Source organism: Eretmochelys imbricata, chromosome 3, assembly GCF_965152235.1.
Source record: "Eretmochelys imbricata isolate rEreImb1 chromosome 3, rEreImb1.hap1, whole genome shotgun sequence".
In the NCBI taxonomy this organism is placed as follows: Eukaryota; Metazoa; Chordata; order Testudines; family Cheloniidae; genus Eretmochelys; species Eretmochelys imbricata.
The window spans coordinates 65,215,977-65,240,138 of NC_135574.1; the positions used below are offsets into that span (position 1 = coordinate 65,215,977).

General features: G+C 43.7%; 1 protein-coding gene across 1 annotated transcript; it reads left to right on the top strand.

Moving 5' to 3' along the window:
* The first annotated feature begins 14,677 nt into the window (after positions 1-14,677).
* Positions 14,678-21,852, top strand: PRSS35 (serine protease 35). The gene is made up of 2 exons (XM_077811632.1): positions 14,678-14,724; positions 20,592-21,852. Exon 2 carries the CDS (start codon positions 20,611-20,613, stop codon positions 21,850-21,852), a length of 1,242 nt encoding a protein of 413 aa, XP_077667758.1. The 5' UTR covers positions 14,678-14,724; positions 20,592-20,610.
* Positions 21,853-24,162: the final 2,310 nt, after the last annotated feature.

Sequence of the window (24,162 nt, forward strand, 5' to 3'; positions counted from 1 at the left end):
GTTCTAGTGGATATGAAAGGGGTACAGCACTTAATAGGAATGACACTTTCTGTCCAAGTTGTGGCCATACCTCAATGCAGTATCAGAACCGATATGTCAGCAAGTGAGGCAGGATGTTGAGTGGGACTAGGCAGGTCCCCAACAGCAAATATTAGACACACAAACTAATTATAATGGATGTTCCTGTCCTGAAGTACTACCAAGCAGGCCAGCCATTGACATGCCAGTGTGGTGTATTGGAAAAAGGATTGGATGTAGCTTGTTTGCAGAAACAGCCAGTTGCTTATGCTGGCAGAGCTTTGTCACACAACCAAATAGGGGTGTGAAACTGGCAGGCCAGGTGGCAGCTCATGCCAAGGTCCCTATTTCTCAACTGGCCATTGATAAATATACAGCTGGAATCTGTCTGACTCACTTGTGGGTTAATGCAGATAAAATATACAGATTTATAAGAAAGTGTTTAGACTCTACTGAATGCTTGTGAGATGCTGCATGCATTTATCTTTCTTGTAATATCTGTGTTCCATACTGTAATATATTTGAGCAGTTGTATAGTGAATCTGTGATTGTATGAATAGCCATACAGGAGAAGGACATTAGTGTGAAGAGCTGCTCATCTCCTAAAAGAGGAGATCCATTTATACTAGATGGACTACAGTTTGATCTTACAACTGGAAAATCCATACATCAGCCAAAGGACTAAAGACTCTTATTGTTCTGCTCTCCTCCCTGTGGAGAGAAGTCATGCAAGATGACTTCTCTCATGAGCAGAGTTTGCAGCTCCAAAGCAGAAGAGGGGAAAAGTCCCAAACAAAAGGCACTAAGGATCTCTATGCTGCTCGAACTCATGAGGGACAAGGTGTTTCTTTGCATAAGTAAAAGATCCCCAGCTGCTCAGCTAAAGGAGAAATAGAGCTTGCTGATTATAGAATCATATATTACCTTTTGAAACCTAAGACTGTACTTCATGTGTCTGCTTGCTTGCTTTACCCTTGTAAATAAACTTTTTTTCCTTTTTCCTAGTTAATAAATCTTCATATAATTTATTACAGGATTGGCTACAAGCATTGTCTCTGGTGTGAGACCTTAAGTGCTATTGATCTGGGGTAAGTGACTGGTCCTTCGGGATCAGGAGTAACCTGAATATTGCTGAGATTCTGGGTGTTAGAGGCCATCCAGCATGGAGATATGCATGTGCGTGGCATGACAGACCAGAGAACCCAAGGAGACTGTGATTCTGGTAAGGCTGTTAGAGTGCCTGAGGAGTTTGTATTTAATTAGTGAAACCTAAGTTTAGAACTCACAATCAGCTTGGGTTTGTGCCCTGGTTTTTAGCAGTCTGCTCTGAGGTTGGTAATCATTTTCTTGCATCACCATGGGCGCATTACATGTGGTATGCCCAAATAGAAAAAGAATTTCTGGGAGTGGTATTTGGAGAGGAGTGATTATATCAGTACACCCATGACCACTTAGTAATAGTGCAAGCAGACCACACATCCCTAGAGACAGTCATGGCAAAGCTCTCTCTTGGTGCTCCAAGGAGATTGAAGCACATGTTGATGCAACTCTAGGGATACCTGTTACAGATGAAATATTGTCCAGGACAGTTACTGGTGTTCATGGATACTGATACTGGGTATACATGCCCTGCTCAGGGTGAATTGAGAAAGGGAATCAGGACACTGAATCTGTTAGCATGCTACACTATCTCCCAGTTTCAGCAGCAAAGCTGATGGAAATCAAAGAGGTCACAGAAACATCTTATTTCAAGCAGTCAGGAGAGCGATACCAACAGTGTGGGCAGAAGACAAAAGCCAAGTACCAGTTGGAGCAGAACCATATTTTCAAATTAAAGATGAGCTGAGTGTGCAGGATGGAATAATATTCGGAGGACAGAGAGCTGTTGTCTCCACATCATTATGTAAGGATGTCATACAGAAAATACATGCCTCACACTTTTGATTGACAGCTGTCTCTGATGGGTTGGAGAGTGGGCTTACTGGCCAGGAATGAATACACAACTCCATTCCTTGATAAAAGCATGTGACTGCTGCTGGTCTTCTGATAACTGCCAGCAGAAAGTGACTATTACCACAGGAGCTGCCCACCCAACCAGAGAAAAGGTGGGAGAGGACTTTTTTTTTTTTCTTCAAGAAAAAGCGGTACTTTATTACAGTGGACTACTATTTCAGTTTCTGGAAGGTCGATGCCATGCCTGATAAAAGAAGCAAGCCAGTGACTGGCAAACTGAAGCCCACTTTGAGAGAGATGGTATTGAGGATGCTATATTCAACCACAATGGATCCCAATTTGCTTCAGAAGAATTCAAGGAATTTGCAAACAAGTGGGAGTTTGGCCATCACCCCTCCTCTCCAGAATACCCACAGAGTAATGGTAAGGTGGAAACAGCTAAGTGACTGTTACACAAAGCAGTTCCTTCTGGTTCAGTGTCCTGGTTACCATTTTTGACTTGCAGGAATACTCCACTACAGCTGTGCCAAAACACATCAGTGCAGGCACTGATGGGATGAAGGACCAAAATTCTGCTCCCAGGGAGGGGAGAGCTGTTGCAGCCAGAAGACTGAGGACATCAGAAAGAGGAGATGACCAACAATCAAAGAAAGCAGGCACTAGAATACAACAGGTCAGCTGAGGATCTAGTAGCCCTGGATACAGGCACCCTTGTCAGGATCCAGCCATAAGAGAGACACCAGAAGGAGTGGACTAACTTAGTTGTAAGGAGTGCAGTGGCACCTAGGTCAGATAAGGTGGCAATGCAAGAGGCACAACTAATCCAAAGGAACAGGAGACACAAACCAGCAGCCACAACGCCCAGAGACAGTCTACTGCAATAAAAGTGAGAGGGGATTCTACAGTGAGATAGGTTGCTAGACTTGGGGACAGGAAAACAGACAAGTTATTCCTGGTGTGGTCACCACTTGAGGATACTAACCTATGTAATCAGCTGAGTCCATTGTAAAGATGAGAGTCCAACTTGGATATGTGCTAGCAACCTTGGCCTGAAGAGAAAGGAGGTAGGAGGTCTGGCGGGCAATTATTTGTTTTAAAATGTTTATATTAAAAAAATCTTCTTAAACAGTGAAGATATATCACAAATCAGTGGAACTAGAAGAAGAGGGTCCATTTCCTAGAGGGGCTGTTATGAAGGGACACCAGGAAAATGGAGAACTTGGGAGTTAGGCTGGAGGCAGTTCAGCCACAGGAGCACAGCAGTACACAGGGTTTAATAAAGTTCCACTTGTTCAACTTAATCCACATTCACCTTTACTCTTTGCTAATGAAATAATCACCTTCAATTAGCCCTGACTAAGCCTTGTGGTGCAGTGAGATGTGCCATGAGCCTGCTAGAACCCCCTCAGAGCAATAGTGTAGCACAGAGGACAGAAAGGCACATGGTGCTATGTGAATACCAGTGCAGATGTGGTGAACTCTGAGCATACACAAGCGAGTGTTAGAATCACGCTTTATAGTCCCCTTCTTTTAAATACACATAGGGGAATGTCAGCATGTGGCAGTGACTATGACAGCCATACTAACAGTCTTGCTACTCTACAGACATCTCTAAAACTCTTTCACACTATTATGCTGGAGGATGAATGACCTCCAGCAACCATATATTTAATCTGTGGGCATTCACAAACTATGATGAAGCTGATGGGTAGGCTAAATGAGGGAACAATTAAATGCATATTGTTCAGTGATAGAAGAAGCACCAGAAGCCACCACCCAAAGATTAGACTGAATGCAAACACCAGGGCTGGAGATTAATTGATGGAGCTGTGTCTGGGTCAGAAGCAGCCAGAAAGCAGTAGACAAAGAGATGCACTTATAAGTAAGGCCCTGAGAGAAAGCGACAATAGGCAGCTTTTAGGGCAGAGTGCTGGCTGGAAAGGCAGGCTTGGAATTGTGAGCAAAGAAACTGCATCCTGTTGTCTGTTCCTTCTGTATTCAGGGAAACAGGACTTTGTGTACATTCTCTGGGAATAAAGAGGATTGCAAAGAAATACCTGTCATTAGTTTCTCCTCTTCTAGAAACAAGCCCCAAGGACCTGCACATTGGATAACCACTTGGGCCAAAAGGTATAACAATACATTCTTAGATTTTGGCGTCAAGAGGGGCTATTATAACTACCTACTTGGACCTCCTGCCTATCATAGCTTCCTATAAAAGGGATTCCTTGAGCTACAGCTGTACCTCTCCTCAGATGACAGGATGAGCTCTAGCAACCTGCTGCAACTACTCCCTGGATCAATCAGTTACACCAAATACAATGAAAGTCAGTGAATGTATGAATAAAAGAGGTGGTACAGAATGTGTGGATCATAACACAACACAGAAAAAGGCAGACATCAAGTGTGATTTGGTTCCAGTGCCTATTGCCAGCTCCAGAGGACCAAAGATAATGTGTGGTGTGGGAGACATTACCTTAACTCTGGATTTCAGATTGGTTTAACAAACAAACAAAAAACTACACACCCAACATCCACATTCTGGAAGGGTACCAAGCAGTACTTGACAACTTTAACTCTGCATTAGCTATGTTTTCTGGAAGCTGAATACAATGCTGTCTTCAGCTATCTGCAAGCAAAAATAATAGTTTTAAAGATGTGTAAACTTCAGCTCAATGGGGTGTTAACTTTGAAATCTAACAATACAGCCATAAAAACTGCCCATAATTTTAGTAGACTTATTCCACAAAACTCACCTCCCACCTGTAGCTCAGTAGGGGAATAAGCAGGAAGATTTTCCTTAAGGTGTGATAGTATTCTGGAAAATGACTGTCACAATGGCACCCTCTTACTCAACAGATCTGCTAAGCTCTGAATATTTACTAATAGCTGCTGAATTTGGGGGGGGGGGAGATAAATGTTTGCAGCTTTACTCTCAGAGATGAGATTGCACGGCTGCCAGTTAGAAACTTTTTAAAATTGTAAACTGAGCAAATATGATCTGATCACTGAGCATCAATAAGCAGAGTTCCACAATGCCATTTTTAAGGAGTCACTTTTCAAAGTAAAACCATACTTCAAACTCTTCAGTCCAGTGTGTATAGGAGCATCAGCTGCCATAGTTTAACTCTCACTGCTTCCCCAAGGGCTGTCAACATTCTGGCAGAAGCCTTGAGGACCATTCTTTTCTCGGGCCACGTCTATACTAAAAACTTTGGTTGATGCAAGATATGGCAGTGTACAGCTGCAGCAGTTTCTATCTCACTCAGGCACGTTCATATTTGACTGCTTGCATCTGCACTGTACATACTCACCAGAAGTGCTTGTGCTGATGCAAAGTGTGGTCCACTACAGGTAGATATCCCAGGGTGCCACAAGCTGCTGCCCAGTACAATGCCTTTTGGGAACTATTTGTAATCTATTATGGAATAAAAATGACTCACCTAGGGATCTCTAGGAACGAGGGGTCAAGTTCCCAGCATGCAACTTTCTCCATCCTACAATGCCAGCTGTATCCCATAATTTTCACTTTTTTAAAAAAAATCCCACAAACCCACATGGTACTTTTTGGAGTCTACCCTTTCTGAAAGAAGCATGGAACCCATAGACCTCTGCACTATTCTCATGAACATTGCAAATGTAGGATGCACAATGCTCATGTATTTGCTGGCTAACAGAAAGTACTGCAACAGGGGACATGATGATTTCTTGGAGGACAGTTTATGGAGGGACATAGCAAAAAACAATTCAAGGTTGTTGCTGGCATTCATGGGAGCACCTGTGGACAATGGAGCAACACTTCTGTGCCTGAAAAATGAGCACTGGTGCTTATTGGGTCTTGCATAACATCTGTGGGGCAAGGGAAGAAAAGTTGCCACTATGGTGGAAATGGAGCAGCTGTTTTCTGATTTTGAGCTCTTGCAATGGCCCTTGCATCCGGCTGTTCAATATGGAACTGGTTGATTGAGGGAAGCTTTGAAAGAGCCCTTTAGCGGTTAGCCACAGTAGCGTTCTGGGCCTGGAGCTTTAGGCAATGCTGGGAATTGTGTAGTGCTTGCTGTACACATTTATAAATATGACTATTTTCCTGAAGCTATGCATCATGCACTGCTTCCTGTACATTTACAAGTACTGTGTGCTTTGAGTACTGCTATGCATTCTGCAATGTATTGTGAGCTAATAAAGATTGTTTTGTTCTCCCAAAACAGTGTGCCAAAAACAAGCACCACAATGCAAATTTAACAAATTAGTAAAATGTAACTTTGAAATTTGAAAGGCACTGAACATGTTCTATTTCAGTGCATAAACATAGTCCATTATGACTACCCATATACCAGCTGTGGTTGTTAGAGGTCAATGTATGTGAAACTGTGGGTTTACTTGCTATTTTGCAGCATGGAGTGGTAGGGGTAGGAATGTGGCCCACGATGTCTTGTGGAAAGTTGGGGTTGGGGGTGTAAGGAGCTGCTACCATGGAATTCTCCCAGGAGTGGGGAGGAGTCCAGGATTTTTGGACCAGTAGATCAACCAAGTTCTGCAGCACTTGAGGTTGCTGCCTGAGACGACCCATTATGTCCTGGTGCATCTTCCCCTCCTTGTGCTGCTGGGTCTTTCTGTCTGCCATATTGGCCCTCCAGGCCCTTAATTCATGGTCTGATACAATATTGGCTTGCAGGATGTCACTGATCATGTCCTCCCTTGTCCTCTTCTTTCTTCTCCTTAGCAAGGTCAGGTATTCTGCAAGTGTGGAAGGGGCATCCCTCAAACGCCACAGTGGCAGAAGCTGCCAGTTAAGACAGATATATCATTAGATTTAGAATCACAATGGAAAGGGAAAGATAAGTTTCAAAATGCCTTTTTTCTTATTCCCATAAAATTTTAATAAGACATGTTCATTGCCACTTCAACTTCAGAGTGCCTCTGCCCAGCGCTACTTTCTAGCCCCAGCTATGATGAGCATGACCCACCAGGGATTGGTGGGAGGGGAGAGTGGGAAAGGATTTTCAATTGTCCCTATTCCAGGGTATGATATAAAGGCTGTGGCACTGAATATTGGCACTGCTTCCACAGGTGGTGGTGATCTTAGCGGATATCTCACTCCTGAGGGTAAATAAGGCATAGAAAGCACAGCCACCCCCCCCCCCCCCGGCCTGTATGCCACAAGCCTATTTATTGCAATGGCGCCAGCCAAACTAATTTTGGAGTGATGTGAAAAAGCGTCCTACCATGGAGAAAGAAATAAGGCAGCAATCCCTAGAAACCTTAGGGAGAGGATTGCAGAGTATCTCCATAAAAGTTTTATTGAGATATATCAGGAGGATACAAGGGTCATCCTTATGAACATAACTGCTCCACATGCCCCTCCCACCCCCACTAACCCATCCATGGAATGAAAAGATGCCACCTCTACCTGCTTGTTGTATGTCTTCTCTATGTCTTCTCATCTGAGTAAAACAATGAGAAGTTGATACCAGGGTCTTGTTACGATGGCCAGGCTATCTTTAAATATAAGTATTGTGAGGAAAAAATGAATGCAGATACTTACCCAAGGTCCCTTTCCCTTTCACCAGGCTCATCCATGCTTGCATTGTGGGATTGGATAGATTGTGGAAGAGTCTTGACCAGGTCCTGGCTTGTGACATGGCTGGAGCCTCCTCCCCACAGCTCCTCTTCCCTGTTCATGGGAGGGGTCTCTATCTTTGGCTCCTGTGAGGTATCTATGGCGTCTGCAGGGTGCTGGGAGGGTCTCTGCCAAGTATGGCATATAGTTCATTGGAAAAGTGGGGGGTGTGCAGCTCAGCACCAGATCTATCGGTCTCCCTGGCCTTGGGACATGCCTGGCAAATTGCTTCACTTTCATGAAGCACTGCTGCTGATCCTGGTTGTACCCCTTTGTCCTCCATGCAATCTGTTCATAGATGTCCATATTTCTACATCTGTTCCATAGCTGATCACAACCTCCACTCTAATTTCTTCCACAGATGCTTCAGTGCTACAACAGTATAAGGCAAAGCACATAAAGAAAGTTGGCCATACCTGCTTTAAAACTGGTCAGAATAGAATGTGTGCTACGAAAAAAAATTTAAAGAAAGAAAAGGACAAGAAGGGGGGGACACTCTTTCCCCTGTGTCAAAAACAATAAAACGGGTTCAGTTCAAAAGAAAGTTAAATAGATCTGTCATTAATTCTTTAAATGCTATTATACCCCACCAAGCCTCACGAGGTACATCCAGGTGTATTTGGGTTCCACAGAATTCCAAATATTACAGAGGGAAGGAAGATCTTCTGGTTAAGACAACGAAGTAGGAATCAGGGTTCTAGCTGCACTTCTGCCACAGACTTCCATCTGACCTTGACAATTCAGTTAGCCCCAATCTACCACATACTTGACTTTCAGCATGAGCTCAATTGGCCTACTCACATCCTTCAAGTTAAGAAATACATATAAATTTTTATTGGACCCATCTTTTGTCTGTCTTGGCTATTTAGACTGCAAGCTTCTGAAGACAGGGACTGTCTCAGAATGTTTATGTACTGCACCGAGCAAAATGGGGCCCTGATGTCAACTGGGGCTTCTAGGCACTACTGGAATGTAAATAATAATAGAAACAGCATTGGAATAAGACCAAATAAAGGCAAATACCTCCATATTTATATTGGGCGTATGCTTTTTACTTTGCCCTGGGAAATCATTTATGTACATAAAGAGACGCTCTCACAGCATTTCCACCAGGGATAGAAATGCTGTGGGAAGATCAGTTTCTGCAGAGCTGTATGAAAAATAAGCAACAAATAATTAATCCAGAAAGTTTAATTTCTACTCAGAATATCCATAAGCAGCTCATTTCTAATGTAGTTGTCTGACAGTACTTGAGAAATATTTTTTTTAAAACCTTAGATTGATTGTGAATAATTTCTGTAAATATTTGCTATTACTATGGGCCTGATCTAAAAGCCATTGAAGTCAATTGAAGTCTTTTATTAAGTTTAATAGACTTTAGATCTAGCCCTATTTGAACTGTACTATTTACTCATGCTTAGCAAAATACATTTCATGGTATTGTTTCTGGTCTGACTGGATGAGCGTGCATACAAATTTAAAATTCAGTTTCTGTATATGAGCATACTGATTTTGAAATTCACTTTCAGTAAGTGTTCATACTAGTAAAGCTTCATCAGTCAAGTGTTTGTGAAACATGAATGCATTTATGTTCACGGTTTGGAATCATAAAAGTTTATTGAAAAATGTTACCAATATTTTTGAGCTCTCTACAAAAGCCTTTAAAAAACAAACCACCACCAAAACAAACAAACAAATAAAATTCCAACCACACATACAGATAGTTGAGTCATACCTCTCATACCCTCTGCCTTTTGGCTCAAAAATGGCTATTTATTAACTAATATATATTTTTCACAAGTCCAAGCTTTTGAAGAATGATAGTTCTAAATGTTTAAAAGCAGTATGGATGTGTGTACACTAATCACAATGGATCAACATTTTTATATCCCTCACACAGGGTACATATAGTTAATACTTCAATATCCTTATGATGCTTTTAGTCAAGCCCAAGCTGGGTTACTCATTCATGTAAAATAAGTCCAAATCAAATAAGCAGTTACTGAAAGACTTCACTGAAGTTCAGACATGGTTTCTGTTATATGCAGTGTTGTTGTAGGTGTGTTGGTCCCAGGATATTAAAGAGACAAGAGAATATATTTTATTGGACCAACATCTACTGGAGAGAGAGAAGCTTTCAAGCTTACTCAGAACACTTCTTTAGGTCTGGGAAATGTGTATAAGTTGACAGTCACTTTACCAACAGAACTAATTAGCTAGAACCACACAAAATTGTGACAGGACCAAAACAAGCCACGGGACTTATAGCAGAGCCTCATTCAGATAAGTCAATATGAGTTTCCTTGCAGTGTATGGAAGTAATAGGACAAATTCTTCAGTGAGCCCTTTCAACAGATATTTCTACATATTTGTACTAGCATTCTCTTTCTCCTACCAGCACGTCACAGGTAACAGTTTATCAAAGCCCTGCTCCATATCCGTGGACATGTTCTGGAGGGCAGTCACAAACAAGTTCTCAGAGACAAAAGTTTAGCTGAGGTCTCAGCCAGGTGTCAATGGCACCAAAGGGACCATCAGCTGATTAAGTGGCCACTCTTGGGCAGGAAAGAGGATGTGGGCAAAAGACCTACATTTTGACAAAACAGCAGTTTAAGGTTCCTGGTCACGCTCACTTTCAGTCTCCTGAACATCAGCTGGAGATGATACTTGCACAAGAGAATGGGATATAAGAGGAGTAGGCATCATCTCCCCAAATCATCTCTCCCTTGCTCTCTATTCATGGCATCATCAACAAAGGGAATGGGGCAGGGCAGGGGGAAGAGGGAGGGAAGATCCTGACTGAAAGAGGTTCAGTCAGTAAGACAGCTGGAACATGTGGTGAGAGAGACCTTTGCTTTGCGTTCACTTAGCTTGTTAAGTTAGGTGTTAGTTGCATTTTACCTTTTATTTCTTTGTAACCAATTCTGATTTATATGCCTCATCACTTGTAGTCACTTAAAATCTATCTTTCTGTAGTTAATATATTGGTTTGGTTGTTTTATCTAAACCAGCATGTTTGGAAACTCCATTTGAGATAATAGAAAATGATATGAACAAATCCTGTTAATAAATGGCACACTTTATCTGAGCTTGTATTATCCAGGAGGGTGCTGGGCAGTACAAGGTGAATTTTTCTGGGGAAAAGTCTGTGACTGGGAGTTTTCTAGTGTTGCCCTGTAATGTAAATCATGAGTGGCTGGCTATAGCCCTCCTTCAGTATAGCTAGGAGTGATCTACATGTTGGAGGCCATGTGGGAACAGACCAGAAGTGATTGCTCTCACAGCAAAGCAGTGTAAAAAGCGACCCACGTTAGAGAATTGAGGAGACATAGCTGTCCATCAGTTCAGATTGTACTCTGTGCAATGTCACAGAGTCCAAACACCAGAGCCCAGAGTTGGCACAGCTGGAGCCATGAACCAGGGCTAAGGGTCAGGAACCAGGGCTTACCTGAAGGCAGGAGAAAGGCTAGGACATGACTAGAACAAGGGTGGATATAGGGTAGCATTTAGGCAGAAACAGTGCAGGAGTAATCATGAGCAGGTCTTGGAGCAAAGCAAGCCTAGCAGGACAGAGAATCCACAGGCATATGCATTTAACAGCTGCTGGGCTTAAGAGCAAGCTACCTGACTGCCTTAGCCAATCAAGTGGTTGTGCTGTGGCCCAGCTGTGCTCACTGACTGCCTGACAACTGAGCAGGTGCAGTTGCAGTTGCAGGCCCTAGTTCCAGACTGTACCACCACTTTGAGCCTCCTAGGAGCCCCAGGACCTGGTTCCATGGGGTAAGTTTTGTGAAAATCTTGCAGCAGATCTGTGGCATGGATACAGTCCAGTGGTTCCCAGGATCATTCATCAGGGCCATAAACTTCCCAATCTACCAAGTACTGGAGCTTCTTTCTAAAGAGTTGTGAGTGCAGAATCTGTCTAACCAAGTACTCTTCGTGTCCCTGGATGTTGATAGCCAGGGCAGCAGAGTTGAGCAGGATGGGAACAGCAGGTTCTATGTGCAGGGCTTTAGGACAGAAACATGAAACACAGGGTGGATACTGAGGGATTTTGGTAATTGCAACTTGAATGCCACCAGGTTGATAGGTTCCTGAATCCTAACTGAGCTCAGGTATTGGTGGTCTAACTTAGCCAATGGGCAAGCTGACCTTAGATTCTGCATGGGCAGCCAAACCTTGTCCCTGATGACAAGATCGGGGATGGCTTGGCAGCCCTGATCAGTGTGATGCTTGTACATCTCCTTGCCAGATTCTAGCAGTTCCTTCAGTTTTAGATGTACTTTAGAGGTGGGCAGTGAAGTCTGCAACAGCAGGTAGCAGAGATCCCGTGAGGACGCCTGGGTGAAACCAAAGGTGAAATCTGTAGTTGGAGAAAAAGGGCCTTGAGAGGTGGAGGGTGGCCTTATTATATGCAAATTCCTCATGGGAAGGGAGGGAAACTCAGTCATCTTGTCGGTAGTTCATGAAACACCAAAGATTGCTCAAGGACCTGGTTAAACCATGGAGAGAGAGAGAGAGAGATGTGCTTCAGGTTGGGGTGGTGCGGGAGGGGTACAGGTGAGACTGGAGAGATGATGGTGTGGAGGGTGCAGGGAAGGCTTGGGGTGGGTAGGGGGAGAGGTGATGGGGAGGAGGACATGGCGGGGGGAGTGATGGCGAGGGGGGCGTGGTGCGGCGGAGCTGGTGAGGTGGGGCTCAGGGGGAAGGTGATGGTGAGGAGGGCGCGCTGGGGAGGGAGGTGATCAAGGGGGCTCGTGGGGAGTGATGGCGAGGGGGGCGCTGACCTGTGCTGGGCAGGCCGTTGGGTGAATCAGCAAGCGGCGCCTCCTGCGTTTCCAAGGCGGGAAACGCCCCCGCTCCCAGCTGAGAGACCTGCTGGCCCTGAGGCGCGAGGAGCCGCGGGAAAGTCCCTGGCAGGGGCAGCGCGAGGACCGGCCAGTCCCTCCGCCAGTTGCAGCGCAGGAGACTGGGGAGCCGGCGCGGGGCGGTGCTCTCCGGCCGCAGCTCTGACCTCTGGTGGGGGGGCGGCGCCCTCTCGCAGTCCCCCAGCGTGCAGGAGGGGGGAGATCGACCTCCCAGCCGCAGCCCGCTCCCAGAGAAAAAAAACCCAGTCAGTTCCCGCTCTCCCCTGCATCCCCCTGCTGTCCCCGCCACCCCCAGTACGTTCCCCTTCTCCCCTGCACCCCCCGCTGTCTCCGCCACCCCCAGTCCGTTCCCCTTCTCCCCTGCACCCCCCGCTGTCTCCGCCACCCCCAGTCCGTTCCCCTTCTCCCCTGCACCCCCCGCTGTCTCCGCCACCCCCAGTCCGTTCCCCTTCTCCCCTGCACCCCCCGCTGTCTCCGCCACCCCCAGTCCGTTCCCCTTCTCCCCTGCACCCCCCGCTGTCTCCGCCACCCCCAGTCCGTTCCCCTTCTCCCCTGCATCCCCCTGCTGTCCCCCACCCCCAGTCAGTTCCCCTTCTCCCCTGCACCCCCCGCTGTCTCCGCCACCCCCAGTCCGTTCCTCTTCTCCCCTGCATCCCCCGCTGTCTCCGCCACCCCCAGTCCGTTCCCCTTCTCCCCTGCATCCCCCGCTGTCTCCGCCACCCCCAGTCCGTTCCCCTTCTCCCCTGCATCCCCCGCTGTCTCCGCCACCCCCAGTCCGTTCCCCTTCTCCCCTGCACCCCCCGCTGTCCCCCCACCCCCCAGTCCGTTCCCCTTCTCCCCTGCATCCCCGCGCTGTCCCCCACCCCCGCAGCCCGTTCCCCTGCTCCCCTGCATCCCCCGCTGTCCCCCACCCCTAGTCCGTTCCCCTTCTCCCCTGCATCCCCGCGCTGTCTCCGCCACCCCCAGTCCGTTCCCCTTCTCCCCTGCATCCCCCCGCTGTCCCCCCACCCCCCAGTCCGTTCCCCTTCTCCCCTGCATCCCCGCGCTGTCCCCCACCCCCGCAGCCCGTTCCCCTTCTCCCCTGCATCCCCCGCTGTCCCCCACCCCTAGTCCGTTCCCCTTCTCCCCTGCATCCCCGCGCTGTCCCCCCACCCCCAGTCCGTTCCCCTTCTCCCCTGCATCCCCGCGCTGTCTCCGCCACCCCCAGTCCGTTCCCCTTCTCCCCTGCATCCCCCCGCTGTCCCCCCACCCCCAGTCTGTTCCCCTTCTCCCCTGCATCCCCCCGCTGTCCCCGCCACCCCCCAGTCTGTTCCCCTTCTCCCCTGCATCCCCGCGCTGTCCCTCCACCCCCAGTCCGTTCCCCTTCTCCCCTGCATCCCCCCGCTGTCCCCCCACCCCCAGTCTGTTCCCCTTCTCCCCTGCATCCCCCCGCTGTCCCTCCACCCCCAATCCGTTCCCCTTCTCCCCTGCATCCCCGCGCTGTCCCCCCACCCCCAGTCGTTTCCCCTTCTTCCCTCCACCCTCCGCTGTCCCCGCCACCCCCAGTCCGTTCCCCTTCTCCCCTGCATCCCCCCGATGTCCCCGCCACCCCCACAGCCGGCTCTCTATCTTCCCCACAGAGCAGTTACCCCACAGCTTGCACTTCTGCCGCCCTCTCCCGCCTTCCCGTCCAGCCAGCTGTTCCAGCTCATCCCGCCAGCCCCTTTCCTTCCCCTCCCATCCACAGAATCACCCGCGCGCGGTCCCCGCAGCTCACCCTCGGGCCGACCTCCCTCCCCCGCCTGGGAAAAACCTGGCCGCTCCCCCCATTCCCTTCTTCAGTAGCCGCCAGGGCTCCGGCTGTGCTCAGTGGCTGCTGCTCTCTCTGGTGCTGGCCGGCGGGCGGTGACGATCTCTCTCTCCCACTAAATTGGGAACCAGCTGGCAAATACGGATTATGACCTAGTAGAACACCTATTGCATGTCTACGTAGAAAGTTTTACGAGCCGTGGATTTGGGCAGGTTTTCACCTTTCTCTCGAATGCTAACAGGTATGAAACGGTGTTTCCAATGATGTTCCTATGTGGCGCCTTCTGAGCTAGGAATAAACTCTCAGGGGGCTGCCTGCTTTGAAAGCAAACAGGCACGTTGGCATGCGGGCTGCACCTGAGACCTCTTACTCGTACCACAAAAATGCTGAACGGCCTTTTTTTTTTTTCTTTTTTTTTTTAAAGACCTGAGAGCTGGAGTTTATGGACTAGCTGTTTGGAGCCTCAGCGGGAAAAGGTAGATACACTGTTCTCCCACCCTCCTCTGTTAAGGTGACCGTGTTTACTGGAACACAGATGTGGTCCTCTCTGTTACAGCAGCGTTTACAAATAGATACAGTTGATGAAAGATGTCAAGAAATAAATTTTGGCCAGTTACAGGATTTTACACTAGAAGTAGCTTTTTCTGAATAGCCTGACCAGTTTGATGAAAATATTCTTGGCTAGATTGAACGGTTACACTTTTTTTCCTGGTACTTTTCAGGAGGCTTTAGCTTAAAAACAGAAAGAAAGAAAAGGCTTATTTTGGAAGTTTTCATACTTTTGCCTCTGCACAGTCCCAGCACTGCCTATTGAGAGAGGCTGTTTTTGCAGCAACTTCCCCCACCCCCTCTCGATTCATCTGCTCAGTTTCTCTGTTACCATTCCTCCCATATTTTGAAATTGACACTAATTTTATCCAGATTGCTTCTGGCAGTGAAGAGCTACAAAAATCTCTGCTAAGTTTTTTATTTAATTTTCAGCCTCTGGAGTCCTTTTTATAAAACGAGTTCATCTGCAAGAGAAATGGAAAAAGTAAAGGCAGCAGGTATTTAAATTTGAAAACTGATCATTTTGTTTTAGAAACCTGGGATCGATCTCTCTCTCTCTCTAAAACACAAGCCTAAAAGCTATTTTCTTTCTTTTAGGCAACTTTAGAATCGCGTTTAAGGAACTATCTATTGAGAGAGATATGTCCATAAAAGTGATTTCGAAAAAATGTTTGAGGTAACACTGCTTCTGTTCCTGATAATGCTGGAGTAATTCATCCATCTATGTCTAATTCTTCTGTCTGTGCCTAATACACTGATATGCGGGCTCAGTGTATTACAGAGGGCATGTAGTAATTGTACACGAGGGTATTAGTGTAGAGAATTGTATAGTTACTAGACATCAATCTTGTAAACAGGCAAAGCTGATCAGTATCAATAAATAGGCAAGCTAGTTGCACTGCAATCATAAAGAATTTAACAGACTGCTGCAACTAGAACAGCTCATTCCTAGGGATGGGGGATGGATAAAATAAACTAACTGGAAGTGAAAGCGACTGCTAACAGCAATTTTAAAAAGACCGTTTTTGGTCTCTACAGCTTTCGTTTCACTGGGAAGTGAAAGATGCTTGTTAATGACAGAGCGTTAATTTTAGGAGCTGTTCAAACCATCCTCCAAAACGAACAAAAGTTGCTTGACAACCATGCTTTCTTTCTCTCGTCCTTGAAAAGTAAGGGAAGAAAATAGTGGGCGTAGTACTGTCTGGAAAGAAATGGTATCTGTCCATAAAGTGCGTGGCAAGCTTTGGGCTTGAGCTTTGAGCTATACAAAGTAAAAATAACGTTTGTTAAAGTAGAAAATTGCTTAGTTTAGCACACACCGTTCACCAGTAATTGTATGCATTTGTGTGTCTCTGGAGAGAAACATTGGGGGCGGTGAGAGGGACACTTGGGGTTGGGGGAAGATATTTAAGAGCATTTCATTCTCTAGTGGAATAAGTGTTCTTATCACAAAACAACCGTGCCTTTGTGTACTGGGAAAACTAACCCTGAATGAATTAGCGATGGTACGGGTCAGAAATGAGGGGTGTTGTGAAAACACTTGCCAGAGCAGTGTCTTCAGGCAATCTTATCAATTGTCATTTTCTCAAGGCAGTTCATCTGGTAAATGTATCTTTTCCACCTGAAAGAGGTGTATGAGAGACTATTAGTGCAATGTGCACGGCTCTTTACAGAAGACTGAAAAACGACAAATTCCTACATACGAGTTTACAGCCTAAACTAAAATTTAATTTAAAATTCAGTCTAGAAAATTACGGGTAAGTATCCTTAATAAAAGCAGTTTTATAATGCATCATATTACACTGTACTGAAAGATAAAATATTTAGCAAGAATACGTTTAAAGAGAATTGATCTAATTCTGCCATCTAGTGGATGGATATATATATATCTGCCACTTCATCCAAAATGAATTGATGGAATTAAGGATAATGTCAGCTTTTCCTTATTGATTTATTTATATATATATACACACACACACACACACACACACAGATACAAATTTAAGCAATAAGGAAAGGCTGACATTATCCTTAATTCCATTAATTCATTTTGCAGCTGAAGTAAGTTTAGTTTGATTTCAGAGCCCTGCCTTGTGCTTTAATACATATCTTGTAAAATTAGCTTCTATGCTTGTGCACTATACACATACCTAAATTTACAATATCTCAGAATAGATCTCTGTTTTTCTTAAACCAGAATGGAAGGTCAGATATGTAAACTAATGCACTCATCAAGCATATCAGCACAAGTTAGGATGAAGTGGCAGACAGAATTCAGGACTGAGATTTACTGTTATGTCTTAGCTCATTACTAGAGTAATGGTTTCTTCTGTGGAGTCTGGAGGAGCAGGTGCTGTTACCCCTAAACATTTTCATGATTCATCTTGGGATTTGCACATGCTATCTGTGGTTAGATGTTGATAGATAGTTGCCCCAAAACAGTGAGTTTTCTTCCTGAACAGTTCATTCCAATTTTTTTCCCCTTGCAAAATTGTGTGGAAAAAGATGCATCTCTAAACAGGTTAAAGTAACAACTCCTCACTTTGAGGTCTGAACATTACTTAAATCTGTTTTTGAGCTACTAGAGCCCTAGTCCTTGTGCAATCCCCTCCAATGATAAGTACCTGTTCAACAACCCCAGGACACAGCTTCTACTAAACAGATAGACATTGGAGGGAAAAACCCTGCCAGGAACTTGAGCTTCATTTTTCTTCTCATCAATCCTATATTAGCAAGTGAATTACAACTATGCATGAATTCATGGGAAATTTGGGGCAGACCCACAAATCTGCTTGTGGGTGTTTTAATTGTAGGAAGAGGGAGATATGTTATACTGGAGCTTGTTGTTGAAGAGGGACCAGAGTAGAAGCAGAGCGTAGAGTTTTGGGGGGAGTTTGCTATGGGGGATGGAGAAATGTTTGGGAGTTTGAAGTGGGGAAAGTTGGAGGGGCTTGTACATGCAGCAGATCAAGATAAGAACCCTCATCAGTGTGTTGGGGGGGTTTGATAACTGGAAGGAGAAGCTGAAGTTTTTCACAGGGGACTGAATTGCCCCTATCCCTTTTGTTTTGTTCCCAGTTTCTTCTCCTTCTCTGAAGCACTTGCTCCCTACCTTAAAGCAGCATAGTGTTTAAGATCTCTGTTTATTTTAAACATGTGTAGCAATAAAAGAAACCATTATCTAGGACAACTAGTTTGCTCTGATATGACAATTCCTATGTTTGTAGGAGGTTTCTAGGTATAGGCTTCTTCCAACTCTCAAAGTACTTCATTTCCAACTCATAGCAAACAAAAAATGGTTCATTATAAATGTAAAAATTCTTGACTTCTAAAGTCTGCCCTTACAGAGAATAACCATTCTATTCAATCTTTCAGACAGGAAGAGTGATGTGGTCTTTGCGGTTGTGTTAGAGATTATTTCAGGGAGCTACATCACCCCACCCATTTTATTGTAGGAAGCCTCCATATAGAGAAAAGTTAGTTATAGCTCCAGCTGGGACATCAACCATCTTACTGGAAAGACTTCAGCAGTGGTATGCCCAAGTCTTTCTGCATGAAACTAGCGTTAGTGAACATTCCTAAACATTTATGACACTTAGCTGCAGGAAAAGACCATGTATGTGGACTCTGAATTGTGAGCCAGTCATTAGGCTCAAAGAGAAGGGGAATTCTAGGAAGCATGTGTCTTGCATATTGACAGGTTTCCCAAGTTCTACAAAACAACTGGCTTTCTTAGCACGTCTCTACTTGTTAAACAGGTGTATTAGGACATTAAAATACAGTTCTTTTCACATTAATATCAGTAAAGTTTTTTGTATGCTTTAAAACAGAATCGGGCCTACTTTAAAGTTCATCATCTTATACCTTCATGTTAGTTGCCTTTATTGCCACACCCCTGCCTTCATGCCCACTTTAACTCCCTTTACCTCAGACTTAGTGGTCCAAATTTAGAAGATCTGTAAGGAGAATAAATTGGTAAGGGGGCATGAATCGAAGGGCAAGTCTGCACCAATGCAGCTGAGCCACCATAGAGCATCTTGTGAAGATGCTCTATGCCCAAGGAAGAGCTCTTCCCCATTGGCATAATTACTCCACCTTCACGAGAGACAGAAGCTATGTCAGTAGGAGAGCATTTCCTGCCGACATAGCACTGGTGTAGACAGCGCTTAGGTCGCTGTAACTTGCGGTAGTGTAGTCCTGCCCTAAGTAAGTTAGTTAGGAATCAAAGTTAGTGTACCACACAAGTTTAGGATATTGGAAGATGATGTAATATCTAGCCCTATTCTTTTTATATCATCTTTAATTTTCACCAAAACAAAGGATTCAGATTTTGCTAAACTATATATAATTTGTTAAACTATATTATATGTAATATAAAACAGACATTTTATCCAGGTTTCCACTGTAATTACGGTAAACCAAAGAGCATAACCATACATGTCCTTAAATTGCTTAACTTAAGGTTTAATTATAAGCAGTGCTTTAGGTTTCAATATTACCCAACTGTACAGAGGGGTACATGAATAAGCTCAATTCTCCAAATGGCAACAGCCAATATCTGGTTAATATTTTAGGCATCAAGTCCATCTACAGAGTTAGAATGGACTTGCAATTAAGGTACTGGGCTAGGATTCAGAGGAGCTTAGTTCCACTCCTGGCTATGCTATAACCTTCCTGTGTGACCTTGGGAAAGTCACTTGGGGAACTAAGGCACAGAAAGACTATCTGTAAAACAAGAATAATGCTTCATTTGTGTTTCTTGTCTATTTAAAATGTAAGCTCTTGTGTATATACAGCACCTGGTACAATGAGTCTTGCATCTTAGCCAGGGCCTTCAGGCACCACTGTAATATGTATTAAAAGTTTTCTGAGAGATCTAAAAGGGAAATAGCTTGGAAGGCCCATCTAGCTCGTCCACCACCTATGACTGTGTCCTCCCTACTCTATGAATCCCTGAAACCCTTCCCCCAGATTAGCCATCTTCTACTATCTTGTGACTCACCCTTTGTGTATGAAGCTCTGTGGCTCTTGGGTCCCTCAGACAGACTAGAAAGCCAGAGGATGGAGCAGAAGCAAATCCTTCAAAGCAAGAGCACAAGCAGGCAATTTAAGGAGTGAATGTGTCTCACTGTCCACAGGTACCAGAAACAGACAGAACTAGGGATGGCCATCTGTCTTTCTGGTTGGATGCATGGTATGTGGCTGCATAGGTTGCTTAGGCCTAAGGCTGCTACTGTTGGATATGATACAATAAAGAACATTTTGATTTGGAGAAAGTACTAATTTGAATCAAGCTATTTTACTTTTATGTAGCCTTTTAAAAAAACATTTTGCACATATTGATCTGCATTTATTGCAGATTATCTTCAGAATTTTTGCAGTCTTGATTGTTTTCAGCCACAAACACAAGAACAAAATTAGACAAGGCACTACACTATAAAGCCTGACGTTGATGGATTTGAAATGTATCGAATGCATTTATGATCGGTACCATGCCATGTTGTTAAAGTAGAACATCAAGGAAATGGGGCTAGCTTCTTAAAATACGAATGTTATGATTTATATCTAGGTGTAATTTATTACTTAATGAATAACATAAGTAGAATTATAGAGATCAAAATGTGTGGAAATGAATGAAGATTCAATGAGTTCCTGTTTCTTTTGTAACTCGGATGCTAATATTCTACTCCCATTGATTTTGATGGAAATATTGTACAGTGCTGTAGTCATACAATATAATCCGATAAATTTAATTTTTAAATACCAATTTGAGTCTCTATTTTCCCTTTTTCAGAGCAACACACATTAACACAATGGGACATATATTGCTGTTGTTGATGCTTTCCATTCCCGTATTATGTCTGACTGATGGAGCCGCAACAGAACAAGATTTCACCTGGCACTTGAAGAACGTACCCCAGATTGTGAGTGAACGGACTTTCTCCCTTGACAGCCCTAAATTTGAGGCAAAAGCCAAATTAGAGCTGAGTAATGTGTGTGGAATTGAATGCCAAAGGAGACTCCCAGTGCCAAGCTTGTCTGACCTGAAGGAGTTTCTGTCCTATGAGACCGTTTTTGAGAATGGCACACGGACCCTGACTCATGTGAATGTTCTAGGGCTAGCAGTTGACGCAGCCAACACCACCACCACAAGAACGTCCCCAAGAAGAAAGAGACAGATATATGGCACAGACAGCAGATTCAGTATCTCTGACAAGCGGTTCATGACCAACTTCCCTTTTAGCACAGCTGTGAAGATTTCCACAGGCTGCAGTGGCATTCTTATTTCCCCCACGCACGTTCTAACAGCTGCTCACTGTATTCATAATGGCAAGGATTACATCAAGGGCAGCAAAAAGCTGAGGGTAGGATTGCTGAAGATGCGATCTAAAGGTGAGGGCAAGAAACGCAGAGGTGCTCAAAGGGGTAAGAGAGATGTTTCTGTGGCAAGAGATCACAGTGAGCATACCACAGAATTGAAGCAGAGATCCAAAGGTCGTGGCAGAAAACAAAAGGCAACAGGGAGGAGTCGGAAAACCTCTGATAGTAAACCTTCCTTCCAGTGGACCAGAGTAAAGAGTACCCAGATCCCAAAAGGCTGGTTTGAAGGTGTAACTGGGGATGTTTCCCTGGATTATGATTATGCTGTTCTTGAGCTCAAGCGCCCTCACAAAAAGAAATATATGGAGCTGGGAATCAGCCCAACAATCAGAAAGATGCCTGGTAGCATGATCCACTTCTCAGGTTTTGATGATGATCGATCTGGGCAGTTAGTCTATCGATTTTGTAGCGTGTCTGATGAATCCAGTGATCTCTTCTACCAGTACTGTGATGCTGAGTCTGGGTCTATTGGATCTGGAGTCTATCTCCGCCTTAAAGAGCCAAACAAGAAGAAATGGAAACGCAAAATCATTGCTGTTTATTCAGGTCATCAGTGGATGGATGTAAATGGTATGCAGCAGGATTATAATGTAGCGGTACGAATTACTCCTCTCAAGTATGCCCAGATTTGTTTCTGGATACATGGGAATGATGAGAATTGTACACAAGGCTGATAAAAGCTGAAACTAGATCATCTAGCACCTATAATATAATAAAGTAAAAACTTGCCCTAATAATTATTGGAAAAGCATCACCCCGTATCAGGAATTATTTGAACTTGAAGCCTGCAAATATTTTGATGTATTGAGTATTGCTACTCTTAGAGGGTTAGAATTTTCAAATACATTTTTTAATTATATAATAATCAACACATGACATGCATTTATAATCCAAAACTCTATTTATGTTTAAAATTCTGATAAATTCAAATTGTTCTCATTAGAAAAATTGTGACTTCACTTGTTTAAATTTTTAAAGGGAAGTATTGAAACTGCTCAAACTGATACTATTAAACAATGTGTGGGTTTTTTTAAAAATACATTTTCCTTGATTTTCTCAGGGTTCTGCTCCAACAAGCATCTTCTAGTATGCAAGTAGCACATATCTTATATAATAGCATGTGCAGAATGATACAAATTGTGAAACATTTGAGTAAACTAACCTTAATTAGTTTGGACTTACCCCAAAGAGCGTATGTGCACTCTGAGGGCATGTCTACACTTACCGTGGATCGACGCTGTGGTGATTGATCCACCGGGGGTCAGTTTAGTGGGTCTAGCTAAATTGACCACAGAGTTCTCTCCCATTGATGACGGGACTTACCTTATGCTTCTCATGCCAGTGAAGTCGACGGGAAAACTTTTCCTTGAACCCAGCGTGGTGTAGACACCGCAATAAGTTGACCTAAGCTATGTCGACTCCAGCTACGTTATTCTTGTAGCTGGAGTTGCGTAACTTAGGTCGACTTAACCCTGTAGTATAGACCTGCTCTGGGAGGTGATTATCTAGTTCATACTTGCTAGCTTGGAAAACTTTTTTGGGTGCCTTACAAACTCTTCCATGGAAATTCTAAATTGCTGTAGCTGATAATGAGTCCTAAAAACAATAATTTCATTTCACTGCATTCTAAAATAGCAAAGAGTTTAATGAATGTAGCAGTTCTGTTTGGAATAAGGAAGAACCATATGGTTTAATTTAATGCCTTTAAGTCTAGTTTGAGAAGGTATGCAAAGCTGGAGAATATGAAACATGTGCATTTTAATATTTGGAGACAAGTAGGTTTAATGAATAATAAAATATTCAACCTTTCCACCAGGTGAAGTATTCTGCAGTTGTCTTTATCAGGAAGTGGCTATGTGACAACAATTTAAAGCTTCAAGAAAAGATTTTTGGGTGCTAAACATTTTAACAGCTTTTGTAACTACTTTCATAAGAGTTCAGCTGTCATAGATAGGCTACAGTATATCAGCCTGGGAGTTGGAAAGCAATGCTCTTTTTCATACAATTCTAGAAGCTGGATAGTTCTAATCCCATCATATTCAGACCTCATCAACACGAGTTACAGGGAGAGAAGATAATCCTCCCATGCTAAATCATGTTACGCCATCTAATGAAATGGTAGGTGAGTTATCCTGTAAATGCAATAGGTATCTTATTAGGTAGCAATACTGCTAATCAGATAAATTTGGCTCATTTCTGCTACTGGACCATACAGTTAATACAGAGGGTATTTCTATGAAGTGAGCCTGATTGTTTAACATTTGTATACAAGTGTCACTAATTTTTTTGTTATCAGTTGTTCTTGATTGCTTTGCATATAATCTAATCCTGTGCGTTTCAAAGTCTTAGTGTAACAAACGAGACTGTCAGGATGCTAATTTAATCTAATAATGTAAAATTTAAATGCATATTTCAGGCTATATGCATTTGTTTATTACTGTTAAAGTTATTCAATATTTCAGTATTTAATTTGCTGTGATGATTAGCTTGCATCAATCAAAATTCATTTTCTTTACCAGTCTAGAAGAAAATAAACAAGATTTTTTTTTAGGTATTTTTGGCTTGCTCTATCTTTAAAATTACATGTAATGCTGCACATTTATACTTGATATGTTTTGATGAAGTAGATTTTTTTAATGACTGAAAACACAAAATCTGGCACTTTTGATTTGCAGGTGACTTTGCCATTGTATTTCTAAAGCATGAACATTTGAGGTTTATTTGTCTACCATAAACAAAACCTATTTTGAACTCTTGCAATATTTCACTCTAAATGAAGTCTCACTCTAAATTAAACTTTTTTGTAATTCAGGCCCTGTCTCTGTAAACAGTTAAATGCATGCTTTGCTTCACTCACATGACTGTCTGTTTGCAGAAACAGTACTATAATCTGTAAAGTTTGGAAAATGTCTAAGGTATAGTTAAAGATTAATGTTACCTTATTTATTCTGCAATGCCTCTAAATATTGCTCCTCCATTAAAAG

What these genes read in the sequence shown, in the direction of transcription:
- PRSS35 (XM_077811632.1), top strand. Translation starts at nt 20,611, where the DNA reads ATGGGACATATATTGCTGTTGTTGATGCTTTCCATTCCCGTATTATGT.